At 43.7% G+C, this 18943-nt stretch overlaps 1 protein-coding gene across 1 annotated transcript; it reads right to left on the bottom strand.

Annotated features, from left to right (window-relative positions):
• Positions 1-5761: 5761 nt before the first annotated feature.
• Positions 5762-15433, bottom strand: Usp17l8 (ubiquitin specific peptidase 17 like family member 8). The gene is made up of 5 exons (XM_039096420.1): positions 15406-15433; positions 11892-13155; positions 10866-10889; positions 10252-10288; positions 5762-6034 (listed from the first exon to the last, which is right to left on the bottom strand). The coding sequence occupies exons 1-5, from the start codon at positions 15431-15433 to the stop codon at positions 5762-5764; spliced, it is 1626 nt and encodes a 541-aa protein (XP_038952348.1).
• Positions 15434-18943: the final 3510 nt, after the last annotated feature.

The raw sequence follows: 18943 nt of genomic DNA, 5'->3' as shown, positions 1-18943 counted from the left end.
GCTGCATAATGACATCATCCTACAGAGGAATATTTACATCTGTCCCAGGCCAGCCTGGGGTAGGTAGACAGTTCCAGGTTAGCCAGAAATATGTCATGAGACCCTATTTGTGAGGGGCAGGCAGGAGGAAGAAGAGTGAGGATGAGGTGTGGTGGAGTAGGATGTACAGATGGGTAAGGAGGAGAGAGAAAGGGAGGTGGAGAGGAATAGGGCATTGCTGAGGGAGGTAAATATGTAGACAAAAAGCCTGGGGATAGGGATTCACGTAAAGATGGCAAAGGAAGGGCAGTGAGAGTGGCAGAGGGAGGGGCAAGTAGAGGAGGGAGGAGCAGAGTGGGAAAATGACAAAGAGGTAGACAGACAGGGGAGGGAAGGAGGGAGACAGTCTGTTTCTTTATCAGTAATCGATAGTTTCTAAGGGTAGAGGTGTGATATAGCAAACAGTGAGTTTTCATAAGGGCATATACAAAGATTCAGTAGATATTGGGATGCATGGAAATCATGATTCAGAAGGAAGAGATACCTGGAAAAGTGTCAGGTCACAAATTGGACAACATGAATGCTCAAAATTCACTTTCTTTCGGCAATCTTCCTGCCTCAACTCCAAGGAGATAAGATAAATATATAAATAAATCCTGCTTTTGAGACTTAATCTCTTGTAGTCCATAGTGACCTTGATCTTGTGTACTGCTTGACTTGATCTCCACTCCAAACTGTTGGTTTTGATTTCCTGAACCAAAAGAAAACAAAATAACCAGTTAAATTTCAGGCCTGAACAAGACTGTGAGCTCTGCTGCTGCGTATTCCATTGTGATCCTGTGTTTGTATCTCCACCTAGGATATTTAACCCTAGTTGCTTCAAACAGAATCATGCGGGGAATATCTTACTTTGAGAGTGATTAATTCTTTCAAACACCCTAAAGGGAAATATGATACAATAGCAAAGTGATTTCTAAGTATTTGTTTACTGTCTTAGTTGTTGTTCAACAGCTCTGAAGACACACCAATTGAATAGCATATAAGGGAAAATATTTCATTGGGTCTTGCTTATTCTTTCAGAGGTTTTGACTTCCATTAGCATACCTTGGAGCATGGTGAAACACAGGCAGACAGACATTGTGTTGGAGAACTATCTCAGTTCAAAGATGCTAAGGCATCAAGAGGAGTACAACTCTGGGCCAGTTCTGGGCTATTAGAAACGGCAAGCCGCCCCCCTCCCCAATCCTCAGTGACACACTTTTTCCAACAGGACCTGAATTCCTAATCCTGCTTAAATAGTGCTACTCCCTGATGCATGAGCATTCAAATATCTGAACCTAGGTGTGTCATCATTATTCAAAGCAACACAGTCATGAATTGGACAATATGAAGGGAGCAACACAAGAGGTGGAAGACTGGAAATTGAGACAGTAAATACTCACATTTAAAATGATCAGAGCAGGAATGTATACATAGTAGAGAATACTGAAATGGTCAGAGATATTTATTAAGTGAGGTCTCAAAACCTTGGCCTGGCTTGGTTGCTATATTAGTTTGGATTTTACTTCTATGAACAGATACCATGAACAAGACAACTCTTGTAAGGACAACATATAATTGGGGCTAGCTTAGACATTCAGAAATCTAGTCCATAATCATCAATGTGGAAACATGGCATCATCCAGGCATGCATGGTTCAGGAGGAGCTGAGAGTTCCACATCTCCATCTGAAGGCTCATAGCAGAATATGGGCTTTCAGGCAGCTAGGAAAAGGGTCTTAAAGCCCATACCCACAATGACCCACCTACTCTAACAAGGCAACCCTCCAACAAGGCCATACCCTCTAATAGTACAACTTCCTGGAACTAGCATATACAAACAATAACATTCCACTTCCTGGCCCCCATAGGCTTGGTCAAACATATGAGTCTATGGAGACCATATCTAAAATCACATAATGAAAAATACATTTAGTTCATCTTCAAAAGTCCCCATAGTCTATAACTGTCTTGACAATGTTAAAAGTCTAAAGTTTAAAGTCTCTTCTAAGATTTACCCAATCACTTAACTGTAATCACCAAATCAAGACAGGAATCAAACTGGGCACACTCCAAATTCTGCATCTCCATGTCTGATGGCAAAGTGGTGTTGGGATGTCCAACTCCTTTTTCCATCTTTGTTGACTGCAACAAACTTCTTTCTCCTGGGCTAATTCTACTCCCTGTTAGCAGCATTCCTCAGGAGATATCCTATAGGTCTGGCATCTCAAAACTTTTGCTCCAAGGCAACTTCAATTTTATACCTTTTTATATCAATGTCTGGGATCCACACATGATTTCCTGGGCTCCTCCAAAGTGCTTGGGTCACTTCTCCAGCTCTGCCATCTGTAGCATTCCAAGGTGTGATTGATTCCTCTCCATTGCTGATGCCGTTCTTTGTGGTCATCTCGTAGTACTGGCATTTCCAATATACTGGGACTTTTCACTGAAAGTAGGCTTCACCAATAGCCTCTCATAGGCACGCTATTCATGGTGCCAAGATTCAGCTCCTTTGCATGACCCTTCAGTCCTGTTCCTTCTACTGCAACTGAGACTGCACCTTTACCAATGGCCTTGAAAGAGCCAGAGTGGGGGTCAATCTAAGGCCAGTGGAAAAGTTCCACTGCAAACCTCCAATCACAAAGACCCCTCCCTTCCAGAGAGTAGTTAGTTCCTGGAGCAACTGCAAACCAAACTGTAAAACAAAGCTACCTGTGACTCCCAACCGACCTCCCCTTGACTCCCAACCATCCACCCTGGAGAGTGCAGAATGGTCCACTGACTACAAGTCAGTTTGAAGGTTGCTTCTCCCCTGCCTACCTACAAGTTGTTTAAGTTACCAATTATTTGCATTTTGCCCCAATTGTTTGGAAGGAGCTGTCTCCTACTGAAGGGGAATCAACCCTAAAGCATTTGAATAAAAGTTCTTGCAATTGAATTGATTGTTGCCTCCCTGGGTCTCACTCAGGGGTCCCAGACAGGGGTCCCACAGGTCCCTCGCAGCCTTCCATGGCTTTTCACAATACCAAGCATCAGCTTGACCCTTTCATGCCCCAAAACCAGTACCACCTGCGTGACTCTTACACATTACCAAGTACAGCTGCATCGGGAGGTACAACCTTGGCTATCTCTGGAACTTGGCTTCTTTGTGCTCTCAGAAAACACTTCCTAGAAAATATCACCTCATTTATGCTTGTCTCTTCTTAATCACTGCTAATTCCTTAGCTCCAGCTAACCAGCATCAATTGTCCCAGTATTCCCTTCTACTTTTTCACTCTAAAGCCAGAGTCATGTGACTGAAGCTGCCAAGTTCTGGTGCTTGCAGTACCTGGAACATGGTTCCCCTTATTGTATGACCAGCTTTCTGTTTTTCAACTCCTTCTCTGCCTATGCATGGCTTTCCTGGAACTTGTTTTATAGATTGACTTGAACTCAGAGATCTGCAAGGCTATGTCTTTTGTAGTACTGGGATTAAAGGCGTGTACCACCAAGCCTGGAGTTAAGCTTTCTTCTTTACCTAGAACCTGCTTTGTCCCAGACTGGCTTTGAACTCAGAAATCTGTTTGGCTCTGTCTCCTGGGATTAAAGGTGTGTGCCACAGTACCTGGAAGTAAACTTAACTGGGTAGGATCTTGCCCCCAAATTTCTTAGTCTGTTACCTCCTAGAACATAGGATTCAGTTCCATTTCACTTCTTGGTGCACTTTTAATAATTGAACCATATATTTTATATTTTTCCTTTCTAAGCTTGCTATGCTTTTGCAAAACAGTCTCTTTCCTATGGTTCAGTCAAGGTCATGTGATGGAAGGGTGATCTAATCTACTGAGTAGACGACTGAACTTGGCACTGGGGTAAAAAATTACCCTGAACTTACAATCTGTTTCTTTAGTGTATGTCAGTACTTGCCCATCCCAAGCATTATGCTGTAAGGAATCAACACACAAAGAGTTCTCTAGTTAGTTATAATGACATCTTTATAGTGCCATTATCAGCTCTTGAATGCATCACCACTTTTCAGGTGATTTAATCATCCAGCTAATGCCATCATGCTGACACATTCCCACTGGAGTAATAGGATTAAATTTTAGGTGGACCACACAAGGCAAACCCTAGTTTTCTGTTTATTTTTGAGGAAAGGTTCACTTGTGGTTGAGTGAACAGATCATTTGATTTCTTAAAGAATCTGACTTAAGGTTGAACTCAAGTTAACTAACAGGCCAGTAACTACCACCAGTTTTCAGGTTACCTACCTATAAGACTTGGGTCTACCACTAGTTTACAAGTTAACTGCCAACAAGACCCAGGTGTAACACCAGGTTCTAGGTTATTCCTCAACAAATGTGCACACACCCACCCCAGGTAACAGTGGATGTGATTCTATCTACTTGCCCTCTTCCCCATATCATATCTAATCAGTTGCCTGTGGGTGTTCTGAAGACGGCTATGTAATTGTTCTTGGGTTTAAAATGGATTTCTCCATTTAAATATCTCCTATATGATCCTAAAGCAGTGGTTCTCAGTACACTTCTTCATGTTGTGCCATTCCCCCAAGTATAAAACTGTTTCCCATGCTACTCTGTTCTCTAAGTTTGCTACTGCTGCTGAATTGTAAGGTGAATATATAATAGACAGGATATGTGATATGCAGCCCTTTTGAAAGAGTAATTCATCCACAGAGAGGTTGACAGCTATAGTGTGTTGAGAACACACTAGAGTTTCTGAAACCAGCAATCAAGTTGTGTTTAGTAAGCAATTTTCATGGCATCAATTATCAACTCTGTATATTGTTCACAGAGTGGTGCTTCCTCTATTAAGAAGCAACATTTTCATCCCAATAGCAGAATTTGTGATCTTCCAGCTTCCTAAGAGGCTTAAGAAGAACTTGGGGCCCGTGTAATCAAAAGGCACACTGAGGCTACTGAGGTCTTTGGCAGAGAGAGAAGCCCAGTCAGTTTTGCTGTCAGTCTCTGCAAGATCCACCTCTGACTTTTCCATTAGTCTTTGATGAACAACTGATGCCACAGGTGCTGATTGTCCACCTTTCTCCTTCAGTATCACACACAGAACCTTCAAACAAGTCTAGCAACAGGGATTTCAGTGGACCCAATGACCTCACATCAAAGACAAGGTAGGAGGCAACTCCCTGAGGGAAAAGAATCCTTTAAAATCTTGAGTGAGTGATAACTACTCTCTACATTTCTGAGATGAATGTTATTATGAGAGTCAGTATACTCTTCCAAGTGAATACCATACTGATTTATAATCATGGCGAAAAATAAATAAATAAGAAAACAGAGTGTGGAGTAACAGAATTTATTTGGTCAAAGAACTGCAAATCACATACAAAGAATAAGAACATGTCTATCTTTGTCCTTCACATTTTCCAGAAAGGGGGTTATAAAAATCAGTCTGCTAAGCAACTTCTTGGCAGTGGGGAAAATCTGAACATCAAGAGCTCCAGGGTAGGGATTTAGTCTCTTCCCTCCTCAGATTCCATGAGTTGCAGAAGAGGGTAGGTAGGCAGACTTCCCCAAGGTTTCCAGCTTTCTTGCATTCAAACTGTCCCTGTACCCTGGGCATTGTTTGTCCATATCCACACTATCCTTCTCAGTGTCAGCAAAGACAGGCAAGGGCACAAAGGAATAGTGCATTCCACCTGAAGCGTAAGGCATTTTCCTGCCTGGGACATGGGTCCAAATTCCTTGATCCAGAGGTCTCCCTCAAGTTGACTGAGTAACTGAGCACTAGCAAACAAGCAGAGGCCTCTGCCCTTGCTTGTTCTTGTTCTTCCTCTTCTTAGATCTTTGGCTCCCTCCATGACCACAGAGCTGCCCAGTGTTCATGGAGCCCTGAGTGGTGAGGAGTCTGTCACCACTGTGCCCTGGTTGATCGTCCTTGTCTGGAGCATTCCTGCCCCAGTTTGCGGTATATCTGGGCTGATGAATCACAGTTCCGTTGGCTGACAAATTGACTTTGGTAGTCTTGAGGTTCTGCCCAGCTTTCTGGTGGTTCTGTTCCTGAAGCACTTTCCCCTCCCCTAAGGAGGTTTCTTTGGTGGCTGTATTTTCCCTGTTTTCTCGGGGCATGTATACAGCTTCTGTGCAAGAGCTTCTCTTGTGCTTTTTCTTCCGCGTTTTCTTCTGCTGGGATTCAGGGTGAAGAACCCCATGTACTCTGCCCACAGACACATCAACATTGACCTTCTCAAGGTCAGTCTGCTGGACATAGAAGAGCAGATAGGCAGGCTCGCTCAGGACAGAGGACACATCGCACCTGGTGACCTTAGAATCATCCATCTTATACCACTTCCCATGGCTGGCTTTGACATAACAGAAGTAATGTCCACTGGAACAAGTCACCCCATCATGGACCAGGACGGCATAGAGAGCATAAGGCAGGGGTCCTGCAGTTGGCTGTGACAGGTATGGCTGCAGGTCAAGGTACTCTGGGTAGCTTACTACCCTGTTCAACTTGTCACCCCCGAAATCGTAGGAGCGGTTTAACACTAGCAGGAGAACCTTTGAGGCAGTCTGAACCTTCGTGGTCTTAGAAGCTGGCATCTTCTCTCTACACCTACCACAGTAGTAGGCGTTGTCCCCCTGCAACTCTTCTAGCTTCACTAAGTCCTCCAAGGCTTGCTTCACACTCTGAGCAGAGCAGATATCCAGGAAGAGGTTCAGGAAGGGATCGTAGGAATCTAAGGTGCCCTGGCAGTGGTGACACTTGATCTGAGATCTCATCTGGCCTCCAAATATGTCATAGATCAGGGAGCTGTCCTTAGAGGAGGTTTCTGATTGCTTGCACCCTCGAAGGCAGGATTCATGCATGGCATTCAAGGTGAACATGAGAAATTCATGGGCATCTTCCTGCCTGTGCTTGTGGAAGGTAGAGGTCAATATCTCGGAGGGTTTCATGACACCTCCTGAGTGGGAGTGGAGGAGACTCTGGGTCACATGAGCTTCCATAGCACACATCTTACAGCCTTCTGGGTAACAACACCTCTGAGAATGCTCCTGGGACAGCATATAGTCGGCAAGAGGTGGTGTGTGTGTCAAGCACTGCAGGACTGCATTCAGGTAGCAGCTGTTGCCTATGTTCTGGAGCCCTGACCCTGGGCTTTGGATCCTCTGCAAACTCAGACTGGGCTTCCCCTTGGCAGACAGCTCCTCTAGCACCTGTGCTTCATCTTGATGGAGCTCTGGGGTAGCAGGTGGTGACATGGCTGGATCTTCTACAGGACAAGAACACAAAACGACTTTAGGGCCAACAGCTTTGGTGGAGGACATGTCAGTGGTCAAATCTTTTAACTTCAGACTCCATTTTAGAAAACCTGACCTAAGTATGAACTCAGGAAAACTAACAAGACAGTACCTAGCACTAATATCCATGTTACCACCTCAACAACAAAACAAAACAAAACAACTCAAAATAAAAAAAAAAACACTACAAAACAATAAAAAACAAAACAAAAAACCAAAAAACTCCAAAGCTATATCCAGTCTCCAGTTTACAAGCTCAGCAAGTCAGCGACTCCATGTCATTACCACAACAGATCTGCACCCCCAGGTTAAAAGCCCAGCCCCTCCCCAACGACCACTAATGCAGAGGGAAGCGGACATTAAGTATGTGATAGGACTCTCAGCACACACCAATATGTTAAAAGATCCTAAAAATTTTCCAAGCAGATGCTTGCATACTCACCCCCAGCCCTCTGCTTGCTGCTTAATGTAAACCCTTGTCCTGAGAGATATTCTGGGCTCATCATCACCAAAACCTTCCTACTCACGGTGGTTCCCTAGCTAGCTCGAATAAAAGGCCACACTCTGAGTGCATCTGATCAGTTCCAGTATGGTTCGCAGAGATGACTGCAAGTTTCTTGCACTAAATATGCAAGCTGTGAATGCCTTATGACACTGAACTTCTTAGAAGTGCAGAGAAGCCCCCCCCCATGTCTCCAGAAGTTTGTCCCATCACCCTAGATTCATCCTTATGCATGTCTAGAGCTGCAGGAGATGACAAGGCTAGACTGGCTACAGGACAAGAAAATAAAGGTACTTTAGGGCCAACAGCTTTGGTGGTGAACACACAAGATGTAAGACCTTACAGTGAGACTTACCTTCTGTGAAGGAGGGAGCAGTCACCATTTTTCTATGATCCCGTTCGAATAACCTGCTGGAATCTTCTAAGTCAGCAGAAGGAAGTCTTTCCCTCCAGAAAATCGCTGTAAGTGACGATCAATCGCAAATGCTCAGCATTTTATAGTTTAGTCCTGTGGCCACGCCCACAAACCTTCCCAGAACTGCCAATCCCAGACAAGCCCCTCCCAAGTTGGTTGTGGATTCTGCTGCAAAGAAGCTCTGAAATCTGATCTCTTTGGAGTCCATTTTCCTGCATTCAGCTCCATTTTCTTATTTGTATTAAGCTTGGGTTTTACTTGGAATAAAGTTGCAAAGCCATGTCAAATAAAGGAAATGATGACTAGGCCTGCCATACAAGAGTTTGCTTCACCTTGATAAACACACAGAATCAGGTGAAACAACTTAGGCCTAGTTTTGTTTATTTGGGTTTTTTTTTGTTTGTTTGTGTATTGGTTTTGTTTTGTTTTCTTGGTCGATGTTGGATCTGCAATGAGATCATTTCTCTGGTAGCAGATACATTTTTCAGTCAAGGTCATATGGTCAATGATGTCATCTAGTCCACTAAGGAAACTGTTGATCCTCAGTGGTGTTGGTGTGGGAAGGAGGATGACCTTGAATCTACAGTCTGCTTCTTTAGTATATATTAGTACCCAAATGTACAAAGCATTTTGATGTAGGTGTTTTACCCACAACTAACTCTCTAATTACTAATAATAACATTTTTATAGTGCTATCACCTCTAGTGATTTAACTACTGTGGATGTGATTCAATTACACACCCCCCCCACACACACATACACACACACATACACACACACATAAACACACACACACACACACACACACACACACACACACCATACTTATCAACCAAAAACTTTCTTAATTCCTGCTGTATAGCTTCACAGAAAATATCACCTCAATTATGCTAGTGTCTTCTTAATCACCGCTAATTTCTTAGCTCCTGCTAACCAGCATCAATTGTCCCAGTAGTCCCTTCTATTTTTCAATCTAAAGCCAGAGTCATATGACTGAAGCTGCCAGGTTCTGCTGCTTGCAGGATCTGGAGCATGGTTCCCCTTATTCTATTACCTGCTTTCTGTTTTTCAATTCCTTCTCTGCCTATGCATGGCTTTCCTGGAACTTGTTTGTAGATTGACTTGAACTCAGAGTTCTGCATGGCTATGTCTTTTGTAGTACTGGGATTAAAGGCTTGTACCACGGAACCTGGAGTTAAGCTTTCTTCTTTACCTAGAACCTGCTTTGTCCCAGGCTGGCCTTGAACTCAGAAATCTGTTTGGCTCTGTCTCCTGGGATTAAAGGTGTGTGCCACAGTACCTGCAGGTAAACTTAGCGGGGTAGGACCTTGCCCCCAAATTTCTAATCTGTTACCTCCCAGAACATAGGATTCAGTTCCATTTCACTTCTTGGTGCACTTTTAATAATTGAACCATATGTTTTATATTTTTCCTTTCTAAGCTTGCTATACTTTTGCAGAACAGTCTCTTTCCTATGGTTCAGTCAAGGTCATGTGATGGAAGCCTGATCTAACCTACTGAGTAGACGACTGCACTTGGCACTGGGATAAAAAATTATCCTGAACTTACAATCTGTTTCTTTAGTGTACGTCAGTACTTGCACATCCCAAGCATTAGGCTGTAAGGAATCAACACACAAAGAATTCTCTAGTTAGTTATAATGCCCTTTTTATAGTGCCTTTATCAGCTCTTGACTGCACCATTACTTTTCAGGTGATTTAATCATCCAGCTAATGCCATCATGCTGACACATTCCCACTGGAGTAATAGGAGTAACTTTTAGGTGGACCACACCAGGCAAATCGTAGTACTCTGTTTGTTTTTGTATAAAGGGTCACTTGTGCTTGAGTGAACAGATCTTTTGATTTCTTAGACGATCTTCTTAAAGATTCTGACTTAAGGTTGAACTCAACTAACCGGCCAGTAACTAGCACCAGTTTTCAGATTACCTACCCAATAAGACTTGGGTCTAGCACTAGTTTCCAAGTTAACTCCCAACAAGACCAAGGTATAATACCAGTTTCTAGGTTATTCCTCAACAAATCTGCACACACCCACCCGAGGTAACAGTAGGTGGGTTCTATCTACTTGCCCTCTTCCCCATATCATATGTAATCAGTTCCCTGTGGATGTTCCAAAAACTGCTATGTAATTGTTCTTGGGTTTGAAATGGATTTCTTCATTTAAAGATCTCTCTTATATGGTCCTAGAGCCGTGGTTCTCAGTAAACTTCTTCGTGTTGTGCCATCCCGCCAAGTATAAAATTGTTTCCCATGCTACTCTGTTGCTGTAAGTTTGCTACTGCTGTTGAATTGTAAGGTGAATATATAATAGACAGGATATGTGATATACAGCCCTTGTGAAAGAATCATTCATCTCCAGAGAGGTTGACAGCTATCGGTTGAGAACATACTAGAGTTTCTTAAACCAGCAATCAAGTTGTGTTTAGTAACAACAAGCAATTTTCATGGCATCAATTATCAACTCTGTATATTGTTCACAGAGTGGTTCTTCCCCTATGAAGAAGCAACATTTACATCCCAGTAGCAGAATTTGTGATCTTCTAGTTTCCAAACAGGCTTAAGAAGACCTTGGGGCCCGTGTAATCAAAAGGGACACCGAGGTAGTGAGGTCTTTGGCAGAGACAGGAGCCCAGACACTTTTGCTGTCACAGTCTCTGCAAGTCCCACCTCTGACTTTTCATTAGGGTTTGATGAACAGCTGATGCCACAGGTGCTGACTGCCCACCTTTCTCCTTCAGTATCAAACCCAGAACCTTCAAACAAGTCTAGCAACCGGGATTGCAGTGAAGTCAATGACCTCACATCAGAGACAGGGTAGGTGGCAACTCCCTGGGGGAAAAGAATCCTTTAAAAACTCAAGTGAGTGATGACTACTCCCTACATTTCTGAGATGAATGTTATTATGAGGGTCAGTATACTCTTCCAAGTGAATACCATACTGATTTATATTCATGGCGAAAAATAAATAAATAAGAAAACAGAGTGTGGAGTAACAGAATTTATTTGGTCAAAGAACTGCAAATCACATACAAGGAATAAGAACATCTCTACACTTTGTCCTTCACATTTCCCAGAAAGGGGGTTATAAAAGTCAGTCTGCCCAGCAACTTCTTGGCAGAGGGTAAAATCTGAACATCAAGAGTGCCAGGGTAGGGATTTAGTCTCTTCCCTCCTCAGATTCCATGAGTTGCAGAAGAGGGTAGGTAGGCAGTGTTTCCCCAGGTTTCCAGCTTTCTTGTATTCAATTTGTCCCTATACCCTGGGCATTGTTTTTCCACATCCAGACTATCCTTCACAGAGTCAGCGAAGGCAGGCAAGGGCACAGGAAAGGAAGACTCCACCTGAGGGGTAAGGCATGTTCCTGTTTGGGACATGGGTTCAAATTTCTTCTTCCAGAGGTCCCTCTCAGGTTGACAGTGTGTCCACAGGACCCAGGTTGACTGAGTAACTGAGCACTAGTAAACAAGCAGAGGCCTCTGCCCTTGCTTGTTCTTGTTCTTCCTCTTCTTAGATCTTTGGCTCCCTCCATGACCACAGAGTTGCCCAGTGTTCATGGAGCCCTGAGTGGTGAGGAGTCTGTCACCACTGTGCCCTGGTTGATCGTCCTTGTCTGGAGCATTCCTGCCCCAGTTTGCGGTATATCTGGGCTGATGAATCACAGTTCCGTTGGCTGACAAATTGACTTTGGTAGTCTTGAGGTTCTGCCCAGCTTTCTGGTGGTTCTGTTCCTGAAGCACTTTCCCCTCCCCTAAGGAGGTTTCTTTGGTGGCTGTATTTTCCCTGTTTTCTCGGGGCATGTATACAGCTTCTGTGCAAGAGCTTCTCTTGTGCTTTTTCTTCCGCGTTTTCTTCTGCTGGGATTCAGGGTGAAGAACCCCATGTACTCTGCCCACAGACACATCAACATTGACCTTCTCAAGGTCAGTCTGCTGGACATAGAAGAGCAGATAGGCAGGCTCGCTCAGGACAGAGGACACATCGCACCTGGTGACCTTAGAATCATCCATCTTATACCACTTCCCATGGCTGGCTTTGACATAACAGAAGTAATGTCCACTGGAACAAGTCACCCCATCATGGACCAGGACGGCATAGAGAGCATAAGGCAGGGGTCCTGCAGTTGGCTGTGACAGGTATGGCTGCAGGTCAAGGTACTCTGGGTAGCTTACTACCCTGTTCAACTTGTCACCCCCGAAATCGTAGGAGCGGTTTAACACTAGCAGGAGAACCTTTGAGGCAGTCTGAACCTTCGTGGTCTTAGAAGCTGGCATCTTCTCTCTACACCTACCACAGTAGTAGGCGTTGTCCCCCTGCAACTCTTCTAGCTTCACTAAGTCCTCCAAGGCTTGCTTCACACTCTGAGCAGAGCAGATATCCAGGAAGAGGTTCAGGAAGGGATCGTAGGAATCTAAGGTGCCCTGGCAGTGGTGACACTTGATCTGAGATCTCATCTGGCCTCCAAATATGTCATAGATCAGGGAGCTGTCCTTAGAGGAGGTTTCTGATTGCTTGCACCCTCGAAGGCAGGATTCATGCATGGCATTCAAGGTGAACATGAGAAATTCATGGGCATCTTCCTGCCTGTGCTTGTGGAAGGTAGAGGTCAATATCTCGGAGGGTTTCATGACACCTCCTGAGTGGGAGTGGAGGAGACTCTGGGTCACATGAGCTTCCATAGCACACATCTTACAGCCTTCTGGGTAACAACACCTCTGAGAATGCTCCTGGGACAGCATATAGTCGGCAAGAGGTGGTGTGTGTGTCAAGCACTGCAGGACTGCATTCAGGTAGCAGCTGTTGCCTATGTTCTGGAGCCCTGACCCTGGGCTTTGGATCCTCTGCAAACTCAGACTGGGCTTCCCCTTGGCAGACAGCTCCTCTAGCACCCGTGCTTCATCTTGATGGAGCTCTGGGGTAGCAGGTGGTGACATGGCTGGATCTTCTACAGGACAAGAACACAAAACGACTTTAGGGCCAACAGCTTTGGTGGAGGACATGTCAGTGGTCAAATCTTTTAACTTCAGACTCCATTTTAGAAAACCTGACCTCAGAGCTAAACAAAGAATTCACAGCTGAGGAATGCCGAATGGCTGAGAAACACCTAAAGAAATGTTCAACATCTTTAGTCATAAGGGAAATGCAAATCAAAACAACCCTGAGATTTCACCTCACACCAGTGAGAATGGCTAAGATCAAAAACTCAGGTGACAGCAGATGCTGGCGAGGATGTGGAGAAAGAGGAACACTCCTCCATTGTTGGTGGGATTGCAGACTGGTAAAACCATTCTGGAAATCAGTCTGGAGGTTCCTCAGAAAATTGGACATTGAACTGCCTGAGGATCCAGCTATACCTCTCTTGGGCATATACCCAAAAGATGCCTCAACATATAAAAGAGACACGTGCTCCACTATGTTCATCACAGCCTTATTTATAATAGCCAGAAAATGGAAAGAACCGAGATGCCCTTCAACAGAGGAATGGATACAGAAAATGTGGTACATCTACACAATGGAATATTACTCAGCTATCAAAAACAACGAGTCTATGAAATTCGTAGGCAAATGGTTGGAACTGGAAAATATCATCCTGAGTGAGCTAACCCAATCACAGAAAGACATACATGGTATGCACTCATTGATAAGTGGCTATTAGCCCAAATGCTTGAATTACTCTAGATCCCTAGAACAAACGAAACTCAAGACGGATGATCAAAATGTGAATGCTTCACTCCTTCTTTAAATGAGGAAAAAGAATACCCTTGGCTGGGAAGGGAGAGGCAAAGATTAAAACAGAGACTGAAGGAACACCCATTCAGAGCCTGCCCCACAGGTGGCCCATACATATACAGCCACCCAATTGGACAAGATGGATGAAGCAAAGAAGTGCAGACCGACAGGAGCCGGATGTAGATCGCTCCTGAGAGACACAGCCAGAATACAGCAAATACAGAGGCGAATGCCAGCAGCAAACCACTGAACTGAGAATAGGTCCCCCGTTGAAGGAATCAGAGAAAGAACTGGAAGAGCTTGAAGGGGCTCGAGACCCCAAAAGTACAACAATGTCAAGCAACCAGAGCTTCCAGGGACTAAGCCACTACCTAAAGACTATATATGGACTGACCCTGGACTCTGACCCCATAGGTAGCAATGAATATCCTAGTAAGAGCACCAGTGGAAGGGGAAGCCCTGGGTCCTGCTAAGACTGAACCCCCAGTGAACTAGACTATGGGGGGAGGGCGGCAATGGGGGGAGGGTTGGGAGTGGAACACCCATAAGGAAGGGGAGGGGGGAGGGGGATTTTGCCCGGAAACCGGGAAAGGGAATAACACTTGAAATGTATATAAGAAATACTCAAGTTAATAAAAAAAAATGTTTTAATAATGTAAAAAAAAAAAAGAAAACCTGACCTAAGTTTGAACTCAGGAAAACTAACAAGACAGTACCTAGCACTAATATCCATGTTACCACCTCAACAACAAAACAAAACAAAACAACTCAAAATAAAAAAAAAACACTACAAAACAATAAAAAACAAAACAAAAAACCAAAAAACTCCAAAGCTATATCCAGTCTCCAGTTTACAAGCTCAGCAAGTCAGCGACTCCATGTCATTACCACAACAGATCTGCACCCCCAGGTTAAAAGCCCAGCCCCTCCCCAACGACCACTAATGCAGAGGGAAGCGGACATTAAGTATGTGATAGGACTCTCAGCACACACCAATATGTTAAAAGATCCTAAAAATTTTCCAAGCAGATGCTTGCATACTCACCCCCAGCCCTCTGCTTGCTGCTTAATGTAAACCCTTGTCCTGAGAGATATTCTGGGCTCATCATCACCAAAACCTTCCTACTCACGGTGGTTCCCTAGCTAGCTCGAATAAAAGGCCACACTCTGAGTGCATCTGATCAGTTCCAGTATGGTTCGCAGAGATGACTGCAAGTTTCTTGCACTAAATATGCAAGCTGTGAATGCCTTATGACACTGAACTTCTTAGAAGTGCAGAGAAGCCCCCCCCCCCATGTCTCCAGAAGTTTGTCCCATCACCCTAGATTCATCCTTATGCATGTCTAGAGCTGCAGGAGATGACAAGGCTAGACTGGCTACAGGACAAGAAAATAAAGGTACTTTAGGGCCAACAGCTTTGGTGGTGAACACACAAGATGTAAGACCTTACAGTGAGACTTACCTTCTGTGAAGGAGGGAGCAGTTACCATTTTTCTATGATCCCGTTCGAATAACCTGCTGGAATCTTCTAAGTCAGCAGAAGGAAGTCTTTCCCTCCAGAAAATCGCTGTAAGTGACGATCAATCGCAAATGCTCAGCATTTTATAGTTTAGTCCTGTGGCCACGCCCACAAACCTTCCCAGAACTGCCAATCCCAGACAAGCCCCTCCCAAGTTGGTTGTGGATTCTGCTGCAAAGAAGCTCTGAAATCTGATCTCTTTGGAGTCCATTTTCCTGCATTCAGCTCCATTTTCTTATTTGTATTAAGCTTGGGTTTTACTTGGAATAAAGTTGCAAAGCCATGTCAAATAAAGGAAATGATGACTAGGCCTGCCATACAAGAGTTTGCTTCACCTTGATAAACACACAGAATCAGGTGAAACAACTTAGGCCTAGTTTTGTTTATTTGGGTTTTTTTTTGTTTGTTTGTGTATTGGTTTTGTTTTGTTTTCTTGGTCGATGTTGGATCTGCAATGAGATCATTTCTCTGGTAGCAGATACATTTTTCAGTCAAGGTCATATGGTCAATGATGTCATCTAGTCCACTAAGGAAACTGTTGATCCTCAGTGGTGTTGGTGTGGGAAGGAGGATGACCTTGAATCTACAGTCTGCTTCTTTAGTATATATTAGTACCCAAATGTACAAAGCATTTTGATGTAGGTGTTTTACCCACAACTAACTCTCTAATTACTAATAATAACATTTTTATAGTGCTATCACCTCTAGTGATTTAACTACTGTGGATGTGATTCAATTACACACCCCCCCCACACACACATACACACACACATACACACACACATAAACACACACACACACACACACACACACACACACACACCATACTTATCAACCAAAAACTTTCTTAATTCCTGCTGTATAGCTTCACAGAAAATATCACCTCAATTATGCTAGTGTCTTCTTAATCACCGCTAATTTCTTAGCTCCTGCTAACCAGCATCAATTGTCCCAGTAGTCCCTTCTATTTTTCAATCTAAAGCCAGAGTCATATGACTGAAGCTGCCAGGTTCTGCTGCTTGCAGGATCTGGAGCATGGTTCCCCTTATTCTATTACCTGCTTTCTGTTTTTCAATTCCTTCTCTGCCTATGCATGGCTTTCCTGGAACTTGTTTGTAGATTGACTTGAACTCAGAGTTCTGCATGGCTATGTCTTTTGTAGTACTGGGATTAAAGGCTTGTACCACGGAACCTGGAGTTAAGCTTTCTTCTTTACCTAGAACCTGCTTTGTCCCAGGCTGGCCTTGAACTCAGAAATCTGTTTGGCTCTGTCTCCTGGGATTAAAGGTGTGTGCCACAGTACCTGCAGGTAAACTTAGCGGGGTAGGACCTTGCCCCCAAATTTCTAATCTGTTACCTCCCAGAACATAGGATTCAGTTCCATTTCACTTCTTGGTGCACTTTTAATAATTGAACCATATGTTTTATATTTTTCCTTTCTAAGCTTGCTATACTTTTGCAGAACAGTCTCTTTCCTATGGTTCAGTCAAGGTCATGTGATGGAAGCCTGATCTAACCTACTGAGTAGACGACTGCACTTGGCACTGGGATAAAAAATTATCCTGAACTTACAATCTGTTTCTTTAGTGTACGTCAGTACTTGCACATCCCAAGCATTAGGCTGTAAGGAATCAACACACAAAGAATTCTCTAGTTAGTTATAATGCCCTTTTTATAGTGCCTTTATCAGCTCTTGACTGCACCATTACTTTTCAGGTGATTTAATCATCCAGCTAATGCCATCATGCTGACACATTCCCACTGGAGTAATAGGAGTAACTTTTAGGTGGACCACACCAGGCAAATCGTAGTACTCTGTTTGTTTTTGTATAAAGGGTCACTTGTGCTTGAGTGAACAGATCTTTTGATTTCTTAGACGATCTTCTTAAAGATTCTGACTTAAGGTTGAACTCAACTAACCGGCCAGTAACTAGCACCAGTTTTCAGATTACCTACCCAATAAGACTTGGGTCTAGCACTAGTTTCCAAGTTAACTCCCAACAAGACCAAGGTATAATACCAGTTTCTAGGTTATTCCTCAACAAATCTGCACACACCCACCCGAGGTAACAGTAGGTGGGTTCTATCTACTTGCCCTCTTCCCCATATCATATGTAATCAGTTCCCTGTGGATGTTCCAAAAACTGCTATGTAATTGTTCTTGGGTTTGAAATGGATTTCTTCATTTAAAGATCTCTCTTATATGGTCCTAGAGCCGTGGTTCTCAGTAAACTTCTTCGTGTTGTGCCATCCCGCCAAGTATAAAATTGTTTCCCATGCTACTCTGTTGCTGTAAGTTTGCTACTGCTGTTGAATTGTAAGGTGAATATATAATAGACAGGATATGTGATATACAGCCCTTGTGAAAGAATCATTCATCTCCAGAGAGGTTGACAGCTATCGGTTGAGAACATACTAGAGTTTCTTAAACCAGCAATCAAGTTGTGTTTAGTAACAACAAGCAATTTTCATGGCATCAATTATCAACTCTGTATATTGTTCACAGAGTGGTTCTTCCCCTATGAAGAAGCAACATTTACATCCCAGTAGCAGAATTTGTGATCTTCTAGTTTCCAAACAGGCTTAAGAAGACCTTGGGGCCCGTGTAATCAAAAGGGACACCGAGGTAGTGAGGTCTTTGGCAGAGACAGGAGCCCAGACACTTTTGCTGTCACAGTCTCTGCAAGTCCCACCTCTGACTTTTCATTAGGGTTTGATGAACAGCTGATGCCACAGGTGCTGACTGCCCACCTTTCTCCTTCAGTATCAAACCCAGAACCTTCAAACAAGTCTAGCAACCGGGATTGCAGTGAAGTCAATGACCTCACATCAGAGACAGGGTAGGTGGCAACTCCCTGGGGGAAAAGAATCCTTTAAAAACTCAAGTGAGTGATGACTACTCCCTACATTTCTGAGATGAATGTTATTATGAGGGTCAGTATACTCTTCCAAGTGAATACCATACTGATTTATATTCATGGCGAAAAATAAATAAATAAGAAAACAGAGTGTGGAGTAACAGAATTTATTTGGTCAAAGAACTGCAAATCACATACAAGGAATAAGAACATCTCTACACTTTGTCCTTCACATTTCCCAGAAAGGGGGTTATAAAAGTCAGTCTGCCCAGCAACTTCTTGGCAGAGGGTAAAATCTGAACATCAAGAGTGCCAGGGTAGGGATTTAGTCTCTTCCCTCCTCAGATTCCATGAGTTGCAGAAGAGGGTAGGTAGGCAGTGTTTCCCCAGGTTTCCAGCTTTCTTGTATTCAATTTGTCCCTATACCCTGGGCATTGTTTTTCCACATCCAGACTATCCTTCACAGAGTCAGCGAAGGCAGGCAAGGGCACAGGAAAGGAAGACTCCACCTGAGGGGTAAGGCATGTTCCTGTTTGGGACATGGGTTCAAATTTCTTCTTCCAGAGGTCCCTCTCAGGTTGACAGTGTGTCCACAGGACCCAGGTTGACTGAGTAACTGAGCA

The sequence above is a fragment of the Rattus norvegicus genome, chromosome 1 (genome assembly GCF_036323735.1).
Source record: "Rattus norvegicus strain BN/NHsdMcwi chromosome 1, GRCr8, whole genome shotgun sequence".
Lineage (NCBI taxonomy): Eukaryota > Metazoa > Chordata > Mammalia > Rodentia > Muridae > Rattus > Rattus norvegicus.
The sequence above is the reverse complement of the archived record's forward strand: the minus strand, read 5'-3'. Positions and strand labels throughout refer to the sequence as shown.